Source organism: Malaclemys terrapin, chromosome 1 (assembly GCF_027887155.1).
Source record: "Malaclemys terrapin pileata isolate rMalTer1 chromosome 1, rMalTer1.hap1, whole genome shotgun sequence".
In the NCBI taxonomy this organism is placed as follows: Eukaryota; Metazoa; Chordata; order Testudines; family Emydidae; genus Malaclemys; species Malaclemys terrapin.
In genome coordinates, this window is record NC_071505.1 from 93,823,350 (window position 1) to 93,840,278 (window position 16,929).

General features: G+C 50.4%; 1 protein-coding gene across 1 annotated transcript; it reads left to right on the forward strand.

The window, feature by feature from the left end:
- The first annotated feature begins 4,052 nt into the window (after positions 1 to 4,052).
- Positions 4,053 to 16,929, forward strand: SOX10 (SRY-box transcription factor 10). Its single transcript, XM_054031701.1, has 4 exons — positions 4,053 to 4,221; positions 5,180 to 5,638; positions 13,657 to 13,922; positions 14,414 to 16,929. Exons 2-4 carry the CDS (start codon positions 5,229 to 5,231, stop codon positions 15,127 to 15,129), a joined length of 1,392 nt encoding a protein of 463 aa, XP_053887676.1. The 5' UTR covers positions 4,053 to 4,221; positions 5,180 to 5,228; the 3' UTR covers positions 15,130 to 16,929.

Here is a 16,929-nt window from a genome sequence, read left to right on the forward strand (position 1 = left end):
AGGATTTGAAAACCCTCCCATTTGGGATCTATCTAAGGTACTTATATGGCCCCTATTACTGTAGTACTCGAGTGCCTCACAGTCTTAATGTATTCATCCTCACAATACCTCTGTGAGGCAGGAAAGTGCTATTATCCTCATTTTGCAGATGGGAAACTGAGGCATGGAGAGACTAAGTGACTTACCCAAGGTTACACAGGAAGCGTGTGGCACAGCAGGGTCCCCTGAGTCCCAGGCTAGTTTCCTAACCATTGGACTATCCTTCCTAGTCTAAAACCAGAGGTTGGGACCCGGAGATCGTAGCTTTACAGAGATAATAAAAAAAATATAATTTAACTGGGGAAAAAGGATGGAAGCCTTGAAGAGATTGTTGCCGGAGTACCATAGTAGCCAGTGCAGAACCCAAGGGACCCTTATCCTTAGAAAGAAGATCAGTACTGAAATACATTGAATGTGGTGGGAGGCTTCTCAGCCATACAGTAGGCTTACACGGGAGCTCAAAGGTGTCATTTCCAGCTTGAATAGAAACCTGATCAAGCTAGAGTGCTAAAAATAGAAGTGTCACCGTGGCAATGTAAATGGTCAGAGGGGTTAGCCGCTACGTATAGGCTTGGATGGGATCATGGTCAGGGCTGACGCCCATCCTGCTGATCACACTGTAGCGGCTACACTTTGGTTCGATCAGAGTTAGAGTGAGTATCTCTGCTCCCGCTGGAAATTACACCTTGCAGCTGCAGTCTAGACATACCCTTACAGAGATCCTCACGGAGGCAACGACTTTCATCTGTAGATAGAAAAGTGTCACGCACAACTCCTCGCAGAGAGACGGTCGCTGTTCTTCTCTCACTCTGCATCCTCTCGTCTCAACTGGAGAAATGGTGCCACATTGTCAGCCACAATGACCGAGAGAAAATTCCCTTGGCTACTTCCCACCATGCTGCCTTGGTGCAATAGGAAAAGTTACCAGGACAGGAAATTAGGCTGCAAAACCTGTGCTGCCCTCCAGTCTTTGAGGAACACGGTGGGAACTGGAAACCAATCCCAAGAGCAGAAGGAAAAAGAAGAGAGGGGAAATCAAGACACAGAAGTAAAGAAAAAGAAGGAGGGACCAAGAGAGATGGGGCAAAGAAAGAGAAAAAGGAGGGGAATGGAGAGAGGAAGAAAGAAGAAAAATTCCTTTCCCAGTTTAATAGGAGGTGCCATTGACACGTCATTTCAGCAGAAACTACCTAGTTGGTAAACTCTCCTGGGCAGGGACCAGGTTTTGGGGATGTGTTTGTACAGTGACTAGCATAATTGTGCCCTGATCCTTGACTGAGGCCCCTAGGTCACGGTGCTACTGCAACATAAGGGGACAGAAACTGTCCTTTAGTCATGTGTTTGTACAGCACCTGGCATATTGGAGTCCAGGTCTGTGACAGGGGCCCCTATGTGCTACTGCAACATAAACAAACAAACAAACAAACAAGCGATGGTCCACAACTTCATGCTTTAAAAGAACTGCTTCATTCTGATTTTGTCTCTTTGTCCCAACACTAGGAAAGGTCAGAGTACGCTCTCCACCCTCAAATCCCTGGGGACACATATGCATTGAAGAGGTGGGATCTCCAGTCCCACCTTCCCCCCCAGATTTAAGTGGGGTTCTCTTAGAGCAGGCGCTTCAATCCTCAGATGCCTTATTCCCTACCACTTGGCCACCAGGACCTTGTAATCCCACTCCTGGGAAAAAACATCCCTTCCCCATTCTCTCTGTCTCCTGAGGTCAGCAGGAACCTGCACCTGGAGGGATGGGAAACGAATGCCCCATCTTATTGTATCCTGCTTTGCCCTTCCCCCATCCCAGGTTGGTATTAGCTGCAGACAGGGGAACAATCAGGCCAGTGTTTCTCAGCCGTGGCTACCTCCCAGTGGGACCAGGAGACGACCCCTTCCCCCTCCCTCAGGCTGTTCCTCTTCTCCATGGAGATTCCTGTATCCCTCACACAGGCTCTTGGCATCCTAGTGATGAACCTCACGGGCTAAAAAAGACATGCTCAGTTCAGCAAAGTCTGTGTGATACAGCGACACTGCATCTAGCATGTGCCTATTATTATGGCTCTTGGGAAGAGGTTACCTGCCCCAGTTCTTTTCCCTTTACGGGGACAGTTTTAGCAGGTCACAAAAATCCCAATGGAGAGAGGCTAAAAATGCCAAACAACCCTCACAAGACCAGTCGGAGCTCTCCTTACAACCCACCAGAATCTCTGTTGGGAACACACACATAGGATTTCTTCCCAATAGGGGAACACATCTGTGTGATAACACCTGGGCCTCACCTCACCAGCACCTACACCATTTTAATCTAGGAATCAGGGTCTGAGATTTCTCCCCTGAGATCTCCATTGGGAAGTGTGTGTGAGAAAGAGAGAGAGAGGGTGGAGCTTACACACCTCACCTTCCCAGGGAAGATGGGACAGTACTAGGATAGGTGCCATGAGTCCTTGTGTTTCTTGGGTAGGAGAGAACCACCAGACCCTTGCCTTGGCTTTTTGTCACATGGACAGACAGACGGTGCTGGAGGAAGGAAGGAGGGCTAAAGTCAGTCCCCTGGTAGGGGGTTATTTGGTGCCAAGCCCTCCCCAGAAAGCTGCCCTTTGGCGCATTGAATACTACACGCGTGCCAAGTATTTGGTGCCAGTGATCTTGTGCATCAGCACCAGGGAGCCCCACCCCTGTCATCCCCTAACCTGGCTTCATTAAGCTTCCAACATAGACTTCTCCTTTGGGTTCTAATGCAGCTGTCCTTGGTGCCACGTTGTGGCTCCAGCCCTCACTACACTGAGATGCATGAGGTGAAAGAAACCATTGAGAATTGTGGAGGGAAAATGGTCATACTCTGTCAATCAGATAACACAATCCTAGTTATCAGTTCCAGGTTCATTCTGGGAACTGTAGTTCAAATGCTCACCATCTGTCCGTGACATTATTTCCCTGTCTCTCTGGATGGGCCCCGCCATTATTTACTTTGTCATTCCATCACTGGGCCTTCTAGTGAGTCAAGCTCTGCTCCAGGGGTTCATAATGTCCTTAGAACTCCTTTGATGCAATTATTTCCCTGAGTCTCACCACAACTAATCCTTTCTTCGCTCTGGGATTCCTGGCCCGGCATGGAAACATGTCCAAGCTGACACTCCACTTCGAACTCCATGCCAAGAGTTCTGTACTGGTCTGGTCGGTACCACTGGAGGATATGGGAAAGCTGGTTCCTGGTTTTGACAACTTTGCAGAGGGAATCCTGAATGGATACATTACGGGGTTTTCAGCAGCATGGGTGAGACACAAAACACTCCTGACACCTCACTGGCATGCGTGTGGTGTGTCAGTCCCACCTTGGGGGCATGAGAGCCCGGGAGAGGAAATCAAGCCCATGTCTTCTGCATGGCCACAAAGTATGAATCCCCCAACCCCTGTAATGTATCCAGTACACACCATCCCCAGGAAACCCCTGGACTATTCCCAGTCCCCATTAGCTCTAGAGAGTGAAAGTCCAGGAGTGGCCACTGAATCTGGGTCTCCTTCATAGGACAGCACTACCCCCATAACACCAGGCCCGCCCTCTGCAGTGCACTCAGGTCCTGCTGGTCCATGGACAGCAAGCAGCTGTGATTAGAACCCACTTCTCCATGCTAACTCTTAGATCACCAGGCCTGGCCCCTAGAACAAACCCTGCTGGCCGAGGGCAAGAGAGACCAGGCCAGGGACTTAAATCCAGTCCACTTGGATAACAATGCAGACCTCTCACCACCTATGCCCAATGGCCTGAACAATGCCCTATTTTAAATCCCCGAGAGGATGAAAAAAAGAATAAAAAAAAAGTTGACTGGAGCTTTCCCAGAGAAGGCTGGACTCGAGAAAGCGAGGAGCGTGCATGTGGCTGAGGTGGAGTTTGGGGGGCTGTCAGGGTCCCCTCCCTGCCTGCATCAAATCAATGTATTCCAGCCATAAGGAGTGCTTAGCTCCACCTTCTGCCCTTCCCTCCCCCGGTGCTTAGCAGCAAGCCAGTCAGAGAGACATCCAGCCAGGGGATTAGTAAAAACCAAGCCTCCCTCTAGGAATGGCACTCGTCTGAGAGTTTCCTCCACGCAGGGCTCCCTATGCTGCCAGGGCTCTGAGAGGAGAACAGAGGGGCTATTGGGATACAAATTACAGACCTCTCAGGATTTACCAGGCAGACCAGCCAACGTAAGTTTTCCTACCTGAACTCACACGCTCGCTCGCTCTTTTTCTACCTTCTATTACTTTTTCAATCTCTTCTTCAGGAAAAGTCCTTGCCTCCCTCACTGGGGGAATAACAACCCCTGCTCCATATTGGCCCCTTTTGCAACTAAACCAAGGGAGACACATTTTTCTAACCATTTTGTGTGCGGCGGCGGGGGGTGGGGGGCTTTATTTTTTGAGCATTTCTTTAATAAGGTGGGGGAACTGGTGGGTGGTGGCAGAGACTCTTGGAGGTGACCGCAGAAAGAGAGAGACGGGGGGATGCGTGAAACGGGCAAGTTAAAGACTTGGCTTTGCCAAAGAGGCTTAAAAAGAAATATATGCATATATACAAAGTGTTAGCATTTCCGCTCACAAACACATTTTCCCAGTCTGCATCAGATTCCTTGCCTGGCAATTCAGAGATGCGCTCGGGATTTGCCTCTACTCAGCAACTCTTGCTAAACTTTCTCCTGCAACCTGGAGACCTTTTCATTTTGATTTATTAATACTGAAGCCACTCATTTCCTCCCATCTATGTTCTTGGTCAGACTTTCAAGGCAGGTTTTAAAGAGAAAGTGTCATTCCCAAGGGCCAAATTTTGGGGAGGGCCCTGAATAAGGTTATTCTTAAAAAATGGGGTCCATTTCCCCTTGATCTCTCCTTTTCCACTCATGTCACCAATGTGCTTAGCCAGCAGCAGACCCTTCTACATGCCCATGTTAAACTCCAGAATAGAGCACAGATCGGGAGCTTCCAATTAATCAGGATCCCCTCCCCCACTTGATCATGGGTTTTGTGGGTCCCGTAAGCTGCACGCATGGCAGCTCCTTTGCTTCACTTTTATCAAGTGGCTCCTGTCTCGTGGTCAGTTACTGGGAGAGGTTCAAGTCTTTTAGTTTTGGTGTTTGCTTTTTCTTTCTTTCTTTCTTTTTTCCCCCAGTGGGAAGACGGATATTGAGAAGGAAGAAAGAGCAAGAAGAAGAGACATAATGACAGATGACCAAGACCTTTCAGAGGTGGAAATGAGCCCGGTGGGTTCCGAAGACCATCACTGCCTCTCACCGGGACCTTCCATGGCATCAGATACCCCCTCTCATCTCACCAGCTCCGGGAGCGGAGAGATGGGGAAGGTCAAGAAGGAACAGCAAGACTCAGAGACGGATGATGATAAGTTCCCCGTGTGCATCCGGGAGGCAGTGAGCCAGGTGCTGAGTGGCTACGACTGGACCCTGGTGCCCATGCCTGTGCGGGTCAATGGGAGCAACAAAAGCAAACCCCATGTCAAACGGCCCATGAACGCCTTCATGGTGTGGGCACAGGCTGCCCGCAGGAAACTGGCTGACCAGTACCCTCACCTCCACAATGCAGAGCTCAGTAAGACCCTCGGGAAGCTCTGGAGGTAAGGAGGGCATAAGGGTGAGGGCAAATGGAATCATGGAGAGGCTGCATCTCAAGCTGGAGGCTGGGCACAGAATGAGATTAAAGGGGCATCTATTAAAGGGAGTTCCTCATCAAGGGGAAAGATCACAGGGGTGAGGGAAAAGCACAGGAAAGTGAGGAACCAACAATGGTTATTAGCATCAGCTATATGGGGAGCTTCCTCTGCAAAGCTCTGCCAGTCTTGACCTGCAGCCCCCACCTGGCTATTCCACTCTAACCCGCTCTTCCCCAGCAGCTGTGCCAGCGTACCTCATTCCCGGCCCGTAACACCCCATGCCACTCCAGTCCTTGTCCTCTGCTGAGGCTCAGCTGCCCAATCTCTCTGTTTGTGTGTGTTTGTTTGGCAAACCAAGGCCCAGAAAGGTTAACTAGGCTGACCCCCACCAAACTCATTACACTCATGATCTCCTCAGGCCTGTTTGAACCCGGTCTGGGAGATCACAGGCTAGATGACCCTAACTCCCAGAGCTCCACCTAGTGGGTTGGACTCCTGTCTGGGACAAAGGAGAGAGAGCAGGTAGCCAAGCAGTGAAACCCAATGACACATCTCACCCAAAGAACGTGTTCTCTAATGGCCAGCCACAGGCCCGGCTAGCTGCTGGTTCTAAATCCCGCTCAAGGAGGTGTCAATTTAACATTAGCAGCACAGATACTGCATAAGTGGGGGTGGGAATGGGTTATCCCAGCATAAAGCGGTGAAAACAAGAGGACAGGGAGGGATGGTGGAGAGAGGGGGCTGTTAGAAAAGGACTCCAACCGATGCACCCAGTATGCCATCCTGCCTTGCCATTCACAGCTTTTTATGGCTGAAGAGCATTGTTTGTGTCCCCTCAGACTGCAGGGGCTGCAACTCTGCCTCTGTTTGCAGGCCTGTGGCATGCAATAAATAAGTAATAACAGCAAGTCAGCAGCCATTCCTATAGCGAGTTGGTACAGGCTGACATAGCCTTCCCACTCCCATTATGCATACACAGGTACACACTTCCTTCTTCCCAACACAGACACAAGCTCATGCCTCGGACCCACACTACCCCCCTCAGTTTGTAAAAGCCATTTTAATTTGGGGTTCTTTCCCCATCCTCCCTGCCCCCAGGGCCCCTACATGAAGTCACCCCCATTGGGACTAATGGGTTATGCCAAGAGACGAGGGTGGAGGGACCACGTAACACCCATGTGACACAAGGCTAGTGGTTCCACTTTTCCGCCTGATTTCCATGAATAACTCCAGCAAATGATTATAAACATCTCCCCCCTCCCTGGGATTGTCCGAGATACACCCCTTCCCGCCACCATCACTTCCCTGCCTTGGGCCTCCTGCCACAAATCAAAACCTCACCTTCACGTGAGTGGCCTTGGAGTTCCACAGAGATAGAAACAGGCCCCCTTTTATACCATTCCCTTCCCTGGCGCTACCCTTGAAAGGAGACCCCCCCACCAGCTGGGTGGGGCGGGATGTCTTCTGAGAACTGCAGGAAGACCAGACACTTTTTCAAAACAGAAGCAAACCCCACCCTTGTGACCATCCCATTGCCACCTGTGGCTCGATTCTCCCGCTGACTTCAGTCAGCTTCACCTGTATGGGAGAATTGAGTCCCTGGGTGTTAGCTTCTGTCTTGATCACATCAATAAGTTTATCCAAACCCCTCTGTCTTTCATGGAACTCAAACAAAATGATTTCCTTGGAGAGTTAACGCAGGGAATTGTGGTAGGCCTCAAATATTCCCATGCCTGGGTGTTTTTTAACCCTTCCCATTCCCCTCGCCCTCTGCCTTTCCTATGATTACTCCAACCTTGTGCTCACCTCTGGATACCATGCAGAATGATGATCCCAGTTAGTTCACGATGCACTAACCCACCCCGTTGTCTCCTTTCTGGTAGCAAAGTGACTGTACTGAGCATTTATCGTTGCTCTTATTTACTCTCTCCCACTTTGTAACGCAGTCGCGTTATGCTATTTGCCTCTCTCCTTATACTTTCACTTGTCTTTCCTTTACTAACAATTACCTCCTGTATGCTTTGCTTCAAACCATTCCTTCTGATTTCTTCCTGATTTCTCTTCCCACCTCCACCCCAACATTTTATTCTATTGGAGAGGCAAGACCCCCATTCTAATTTTCAAAAGTATTATTTAAAAAAATGCTACTGTACCGTTCCAAGGATCCTGCAGGATTTTGTAGCAATGACCTCCTTAAGCGCTACATTACCATTCTGGCCTGAAGATACAAGACTGCAGTATATGAGCCGTTAAATACTCCAGTACCAGCCCTAAGAGACCAGAGTGCTCCACTATCCAGATATGCAACAGCATTGTACATGACCGTTCCCCCGCACAGTGCTGCAGTGATAGACCTTAGACACTGTCCTAACACTATTGAGAGCTGTAGTGTTCCTGATCCTGCAGGCAGACTGTGGAGCCCACAGGCAGCCCGCTGAAGTGAATAGGGCTCTGTGTGGGCATAGGGGGTCTGTCGTACAGAGCAGCTTGCAAGATCAGGGCCTCGGACTGTAACTGTCAAATACTTTTGCATTTTTTAAAAGGGAAAAGTCTCCCCCCTCCCCCACATGTCTGCTATTTGTGCTGTCTTTGCTAATGGACTGGCAGGGAGCCTGCTGCCTTCGGAGATATTCTTACCAGTCTGTGTTGGGCAATGCGGCAGAGCAAGTTGGGGGCGTGCAAGTATGGGCAGGATCGGTGTCTGCACTGCCTCTGTTGGCATTGTTAGGTGTGGGAAAATAAAATAAAACCCCAAAAGCCAGGGGAAGTCACCTAAAGTGTGATTGTCCCATAGGAAATTTGCTATGCTATCATAGCCCCTATGATCTCCCACAGTCCTCCAGACAATTTTCTGATGCCAGTTTCCTCCCGCTCCAAACTCCACACTACGCAGCATGATCCAGACTTTCAAAATTGGCTAGCAATTTTGAGTGCCTAACTTGAGATGCCTGAAGAGGGGCCTGAATGTCTGAAAATCAGAATCCTGTAAGGTGCCAAGTTGGGCACCCAAAATCACCAGTCACTTTTGAAAATTTGGGCCATCTAGATATACTTCCATGTAAGTGGGTCTAATTTTATGTCAGTGCTTAGATGCTGTGGTAATGGGTGCATTAGAAATACCTAAGGCAGAGAGAAATCCACTATAAGTGAGTAGGGAAAGAGAGAGATCAGTTGAAAGCAACATTAAACTGAGCTTGTTTCTGCCCATCTCTGGTGGGTGGGGAAGGAGATGCTGCCTTACGGGATAGTTAAAAATCCTGTGTGTCTTCTTGGAAAGAGTCCAGTAGATTGAGAAACAACCTCAGGGTCCCATCCAACATGATCCTCTCTACAAAATGGAATCTAGCCCCTCGGCTAGCTCTGTGTGAGTGATGGCTGAACGGAGGATGGCTGCCACGTTTGCTCATGCAACCACTGTGCTGCTGAGCTCAAACCAAGTGCTGTGTAAAGCACTTGGGATCTGCGGGATAAGAAACATGCCATTCTGCAGGAGATGGAGGGAGGCAAACAGGGAGACAGAGGGAGCCACAGAGGCAGATAGCTGTGTCAAATTGCATCCGTGTTATGTAGACAAATGTTCCTTTGGGAGGTTGTGCGGGGTGTCAAGGCTGACCCCTCACACCTACACCAACTCATTCCGCTTATGAGAGGGTTAGAACCAGGAGCCTCACCCTTTGGGGAATAACAAACTGCCAGGACTGTGCTGTAGTGTGGGAGAATGTAAACTTTGCAGCTGCTGGTCGGGCAAAGGCAAACAGGATGCTAATGACAGTGGAGCACCACCAGTGGGACCAGATTCCAGCCAGGCTCCTGAGTGGCAGGGAGGAAATCACTGATGAACAGAATGATGGAATGGACACTGCTCCAGGTCAGGACTCAGGTGCATTGGCTGAGCTGGACAGGGGCAGGACTAGAACAGCAGGGCGTGGTGCAGGCCAGGAGAGAGGTGCATCAGCACAGCTTGTGTGCGAGTCCTAGGAACGCACTGGGAAAGGGATAGACATCAGGACTAAGCTATACAGTGGTGGAAGGGGTGTTACCCTCAGTGCAGAGTCCCCCAAATGAAGATTTCCGTTCTCAAATCTGACCCTAGTGCCCAATTTCATTTGCAAACACTTTGGGACAATTGGCAAGGTGATTGCCCAGCCTGGGGCAGTGGGTGTTCATGCCTCAGCAAGGCCATGAGCTTCTGTCAACCTCCCCAGTATAACTGGCATGTGCGTGTGTCTGAGTGATACTGACGGTGGGTTGATGGCTCTTTTATGGGTACAGCTGGCTTTAGACACTCACTGATTGTTCTGAGCCTCCCATTGGTGGGTGCGCTGAGAGAAGCTATTCCTCTCTCCAGCAGCAGCCAGGTCCGCACTGCAGGCTGGGCTGACCCCCCCATCCCAAGGATGCATGATTACTTGAGGATGCAGGGGGAAGGGGGACTTCATCATGTGTCCTGCCCAAAGGCTCCCCTTTCTTCACCTGGGTGGGGCACTTTCTGCTCCTTACAGGGCAGGGAACAGTTCTCAAATGGAGTGGGACGTAATGACTGTTGAAAAGGTCAACACGAACACTAGCCCAAATGCCAGAAACATCTCTAGGGCCAGAAACAGATGAGACATGGGTAGAAAGGGGCAGCAAAGAGCTGACTATGGGGTGAAGGGATCTTTGTATCTGGACAGCAGCAGAACCTTTCTCTACCTACACCCCACTTTAGCTAGGCAGTGGGCCCCAGGAGCCGAGCCATGCCTGGAAGATCAGGGCCTCTGTGTGTATTTGTGAGATCTCCCCGCCCCCCCAATGTTTTAACCTCCTGTTCAATCCTTCCCTCACCCATGCGTGCGCTGCATCAACTTGGCGCTACTGAGACCCTCATGCCACACTGACTCATCTGCAGCTGCCGCTCGTGGCTGACGGGGAGGGGCCATGCATCAGGCTGCTCCAGTCACCTGACATGCAGAAGCAGGGCTTGGGTTCCCTCCGCCATTCAGCACAACGCCCTGTGCGAGCGGAGATATGGTGGTGAAGGAGAGAACAAAGAGGGAGACAGAGTTTTCATCTCTTCGTTCCCACCAAAACAGGGGTGTCCAATGGGTTCTGTGCTGAGCATTCCCCACTGGGGGGACAAGGTTCAGTTCAGACCCACTTAAGCCCATGGGCTTTGCTATGTGATCCATTCCCTTCTGTGTCCCTGCAAGATTCCACTGCATTGTAGACCAGGGGGTGCAGGGGCAGGAAACAAGTGAAATCTAAATCCCCCAAATCTCCTGGCCTCTGCCTGCTCACACTGGTTTCACTTTGTTAAAGCCGATTTGAGCTCTGATCCCAGGGAGGGAGGAGGGAGCAGAGAGACCAGGAGAGAGAAGACAAGGATGGGGGGAATGGACTTTGTGCGATCCTGCTGTCTGCAGAGTTACAGGATGCTGGCAGGAAGATGGGGAGGACGTGCACAGCTCAGTGGACCCACGTTCATCTCCTAGAGATCCTAAGGTCATTGTAATTAGGTCATCAGTGAGACGAATATAGAGGTCTCAGCTTCTCTCTCCATTGCAGGTTTCCTTTGGCAGTTCTGCTTCAGTCACCCTATATGCTTGGTACCGCCCACAAATAAAGGTGAAGGATATTGGAACTCCTTGGGACCAGTAGGGGCTGAGAGGTTGAGCTCATGTGGAAGATGTGGGTTCCATTCCCAGTCTCGGAGTCTTGTTTGCTGTGCAATAGGAGGGGCTAGGAGTGCTGAGGAGCCGAAGCCTGGTTCCTTCGTGGTTAGTGCCCTGTACTGTCAGGATGGAAAGCTTGGTTCCATTCCCACAGCTGGTATTTTGCTTCCCCTCAACAGCCAATGGAGTCTGGGAGACGCAGGGGCTAGCGCAGGGGTCGGCAACGTTTGGCACGCGGCTCACCAGGGTAAGCACTGAAAAGGGGCAAGGCTGTTTGCACATCGCTCGCCCGCGCCGCTTCCCACCACCCCCATTGGCCCGGGACAGTGAAGCGCGGCCAGTGGGGGCCGCGATCGGCCGAACCTGCCACGTCAGCAGGTACATAAAACTGGCCCAGCCCTCCAGGGTGCTTACCCTGGCGAGCCGCGTGCCAAACGTTGCCGACCCCTGGGCTAGCGCTTTGCAGGGACATGTTTAATTCCTAATGCAGGTCTCTCGCTAGGGCGCTGCAGGAGATTGAGGTTATGCATGTCCCGTTAGATGTGATGGAAGGCTGTGTGTGGAGCAATTCAGGGTGGAGGATTAGAGCTCTTCGGGACGTGTGAGCGTGGTGTATGGCGGCGGGAGGGAGACAGGAAAGCTGGTGTTGGACTCATGGTGGCTCAGTTGTTTAATCTCCTGGATTAAGGCAGTGGTGGAATGCAATGTGCGGCCATGACCTTCTCAGGGCTGCCTGGTGTGAACCCAGGTCAGCACCTTAAGAGGTTCCAAAGCAGATCACACCCTCTGGCTATTGGCTGGTGGGACAGAAGTTGAAAAATGGAGGTGCTTCGATGCTGGTCAGTACCTGCTTGGATCCTATTGATTTTCCTCATCTTTTTTACCAACAGGCCCCTCAAACCCCATCTGCTGCTCCTCCTAAATTCTCTAAGACAAATTCATGGTTTTTAATCCTCTGCTCTGCAAAGGGTTAAATCTAATAAGTGGAATTAGCAAAAGCAGAGCCTCTAAGGCTTCGGGCGGGGGAGGGGGGGTTCAGAGAATCCTCTTCAATATTTGGCTGAATATCCCCAAAGCTGTGTCCAACTCTCTTTGGGCTGGAAAAATCAGGGCTGGAAATCTCATAAAGGAACAAGTTTTTGCTTTTGAGATTTCTGCGGCCTCAGAGTTTTGGCTGGGTTGCAATACCCATAAAAACAGCCTTGACCCTTTTCAGTGTCCTGGATTCTAAATCAAACATTTTCAGAATTAAAAGAAAATGACTGATCAAATGGGTTTCATCTCTTTTTTCATCATCCAAAGGGGTTCTGTTACATAATTTCCTAGGTGATCCTGTCTTGACTGAAGCAGCCCTAGATCTGACAGGTATATGGGGAATGATTTTACATTTCCATAGAGTTTTTCACCCAAAGATCAAAGTTAATCTATTGTTACAGTGTCCAGCACCATAGTATTTAGATGATTTACAAACTGAACCTGATTTACAAGCCTGATCCTGGCTGTGGCTCAGGACCTGCAACTCTCCGATCCTTAGCACAGGAACCACGTCTACCACCTCTGGGATGGAAAATGGCAGCTGTGTGATCAAGAATCCTCAAAGTAGAAGCAAAGCAAATGTGTTTTTCCTCCAGCATCTTCTGTAACTCACTCTTAGGAGATACCAGAGTTCTTTAAGGGGCAGATCCCAGCAGCACAGCCACTGTGCTGGCAAATGCAATAGCCATTCTGTGCTCAGTGATCACTCACGCTCAAGCTGATAGAACAAAACCTATAAAATGGCAAGGATGGAAGGTTAGGATAGGACACAGAAACTCTGAAGCTAAGGTGACCGAGACAAGTTGATTTGAGAGAGACAGAGATACATGACAAAGAGCATTATCGGTAATAAAGATTTGCCACCCTTCCATAATTCAAGCAATAGTCACAATTTTCACGTCTGTAGCAAGTTCTTTTAGTCCAGCTTGTCTGGTAACTATAAAGCCCTGCATTGATTTCAGTCATCACAGTATGATTACTTTTGTCCCCTAAGGCAAGTACAAACATGGAACGGGAGGAGGTGAACTTATATGGGTTATAGATTGTAATCCACTTGTGGGAGTGACCATGTCTTCCTCTGGGTCTGAACAGCACTGAGCACAGTGTCAGGGCGTAATCATTAACAACAATAAAAAAGGGGCTGAAGCTTTGAGGACTCTATTTAAATACTTCTCTACCTTCTCTAGGGTGCCTGGCAGTATCTGAAATGGGGCGGATCTCAAGTGCCCATGATGCTTTACAGTAGGATTTTGACATCCCTGTTCCCATCTCTTCCTCTTTCTCCGGTCTCTGTAGGTTATTGAATGAAAGCGACAAGCGGCCCTTCATCGAAGAGGCAGAGCGACTTAGGATGCAGCACAAGAAGGACCACCCCGATTACAAGTACCAGCCGCGCCGGCGGAAAAATGGCAAGGCCTCCCAGGGCGAGGGTGAGGGCCAAGCCGAGGGAGAAGCTGGCGGGGCTGCAGCTATCCAGGCCCACTATAAGAATGCCCACTTGGATCACAGACATCCTGGGGAAGGATCCCCCATGTCTGACGGGCACCCCGAGCACTCCTCAGGTCAGTCCCATGTCTGCAGCTACACCAGCAGGTTACTACCAGCTCATCCTCCTCCCAAGGAGAGTCCCCCAAGCCATCTGGAGAATCGATGGCTCTCTTGGGGCACCACCTTGTGAGCTGGATCCTCTCCCCATGGTGGGACCCAGTAGTTGGGCATGACTCCTACGTGCTTGGTGCTGTCACCAGCATTGGGGACACCTGCGTTCCACAGGTGTGTCCATCCCTTTGGACAGGTGGGAAATCATCTCCCAAAGGGTTCATATGCACAGTTGCCATTTTGGTTAAGGCTGGCCACCTCCTCCCTTCTTGTCCCTCTACAGTGAGGTTCCCAGGGAGGCCTGGCAGTATCGGGTCTGCGCAGTAGGAGGAGCAGAGCTGTTGCATGTAGCTGGCTGAGCTATTTTATTGCCTGTCAGGTTGTACCAGGGCTATATTGTGAACTGGTATCACATTTTCTCTCTCTTTCCCCCCAAACGGTTTTCACTTCACAGGTCAAAGCCATGGACCCCCCACTCCTCCAACAACTCCAAAGACAGAACTCCAGGCAGGCAAAGCTGACTCCAAGCGGGAAGGGCGCTCTCTTGGGGAAGGGGGCAAGCCTCACATTGACTTTGGCAACGTGGATATTGGGGAGATCAGCCATGAAGTGATGTCCAACATGGAGACCTTCGATGTCAATGAATTCGACCAGTACCTGCCACCCAATGGACACGCTGGCCATCCAGGCCATGTTGGGGGCTATGCGGCAGCAGCGGCCGCTGGCTACGGCCTCGGGAGTGCCCTGGCTGCAGCCAGTGGACACTCTGCCTGGATCTCCAAGCAGCATGGAGTCTCCTTGTCTGCTGGCATGTCATCGGTGGTGGACTCCAAGACACAGGTGAAAACGGAGGGTTCTGCCCCTGGAGGCCATTACACTGACCAGCCCTCCACTTCCCAGATAGCATATACGTCCCTGAGCCTGCCCCACTATGGCTCGGCTTTCCCCTCCATCTCCAGGCCCCAGTTTGACTACCCCGACCACCAGCCCTCAGGACCCTACTATAGCCACTCCAGCCAAGCCTCTGGCCTCTACTCTGCCTTCTCGTATATGGGACCCTCGCAACGTCCCCTATACACTGCCATCTCTGACCCTGCACCCTCTGTGCCACAGTCCCACAGCCCCACACATTGGGAACAGCCCGTGTATACAACTCTCTCCAGACCGTAGGAAAAGGGGAACAGTGACCAAAGCAGCAACAGAAAGGCTCTGAAGCATCAGAACAGGCAGGAGGGCCTCCGAACTCCGAGGTCATTCAGTGTAATCCAGCCATCAGAACCTGAGTATCCAGACATGCCTATCTTGACCCCGGTTATCGCTGGCTCACCGCCTAGAGGAAGGTTTTACCCCTTTCCCCCCACCCCCAATTCAATGTATGCCAACCCGATTGGCTTGCAAAACCCTTTTGGCCTTCTAGATGAGGATGATTCTAGACATGGAGTGACTGGTCATGGTGGGTTTCGTTGTGCACACCCTGGACTGTAAGATAAGAGATACCCCCATCCTTAACCACCCCCCAACTGCTTCAGTGATTTAGCAAGTGTTTCGGATAGGCCACAATGGCCAACTCTTTGTCACCTGTTGTGGGTGAAAAGCAGCTGGCTGGGCACCCTGGTGGACATGTTGTGGGAGGAGAGGTAGGGCTGTAAAGTCAACTTCCTTGTGATCAGTGCTCTGCAACGTTCCCATCTAAAATTCACACATGCATGACTCTTGATCCCTGTTGGAAGACCAACCTAAGCTTGCTTTCCTATTGACTTCCACATCCGCATCTATCCTCCCCTCAACCCACCCTCTCTTTACTGTACTGTACCGCATTGTACTGGACTCAGGAACCGTATCGCTGGTTCTAGCCTTGTTTGTGTCACAACATACATGTGAGGGCCAGGGTGTGTGTGTGAGGCCTCTTAGACTGTTAAGGCAACAGGGACGGAATCTTCCTTTCTTACGATTATTTTGTATTTTGTTTGCTTCAAACATTTCCTGGTCCCTTCTAAATCCTTCCATTCACCCTCTAATATTCCAAAAGATACACTGCCAAGGCAGTGTTTGTCCTTCTGGCACGTGTGTGGGTGTGCATGCATGGGATGTGAGGGAAGAGTAGCTGAAGATATTGCGGCAACCAGAAGCATCAGCATGAATCCCACTTGCCCAAACACAGTTTGCGAAAATAATCACCTTAAAGCTGCAAGGTTGGGACCCCAAGCAGAGCTGAACTAAAGAACACATCCCCTCCCTGCCTGTTCATTGCTTGTTCCATTTGCCAACACCTTAGGCCTACCCTCATAAAGAAGGGGAAGATATTGTTGTGGCACCAATTGGGGGGAAAGCTCTCAGTGTTGGTGGATAAGCATAAAGACAATTAGTCCACGTAAAAAGAAAATGAACTCGCCTTCCCTTTTGGGTTTCAAACTGGAAGCAACCATCTTCAGTGGTCAGACTGGTTCCCCTCCTTCTTGTCTTCATCTTCCCCCCCTTGCTCTCGTGGGTGGTCTGCTTGCCCGTCCCACATCTTCAGGACTAGCAGGGCTTCACAGTGCCAGAGAGAATGCTGACATGAAGGATGTCATAACTCAAGGTGGGAGAAGATGATGCCCTCCCATTGACCACCAAAACACACGATGGAACCCCCAGCTGATATGCAGATCTGGGAAGATGAGACAGATTGACCAAGCAGAACTTGTGATCCTCACTACCATTTTTCTCCTTCGACTGAGACCGCTGAGGATGATCTTTATACACCTTTCTCTCCACCCTTAGCTTTGGCTGACTCCTCCTCTGTCGTGTTTGAAAAGAGCATGTAGTACGTTTGCTCCCCTGTATGCATGTAACCCATCGCTGTCCCCCCCCCTTATTTATTCCATTACACCTTCCCCTCCCACCAAGCCCCTCTCCCTGTCTCCAGAATATGCTGTCCTAGCACCATTAACTCTGCATTAAATGTATGGAATAATAAACTTAAAGGTTTCA

Bases quoted from the DNA above. Each gene is read 5' to 3' on its own strand.
- SOX10 (XM_054031701.1), top strand. From the start codon at position 5,229: ATGACAGATGACCAAGACCTTTCAGAGGTGGAAATGAGCCCGGTGGGT. The intron at 5,639-13,656 runs GTAAGGAGGGCA...CGGTCTCTGTAG, and splicing joins ACCCTCGGGAAGCTCTGGAG to GTTATTGAATGAAAGCGACA. The intron at 13,923-14,413 runs GTCAGTCCCATG...TTCACTTCACAG, and splicing joins GCACCCCGAGCACTCCTCAG to GTCAAAGCCATGGACCCCCC.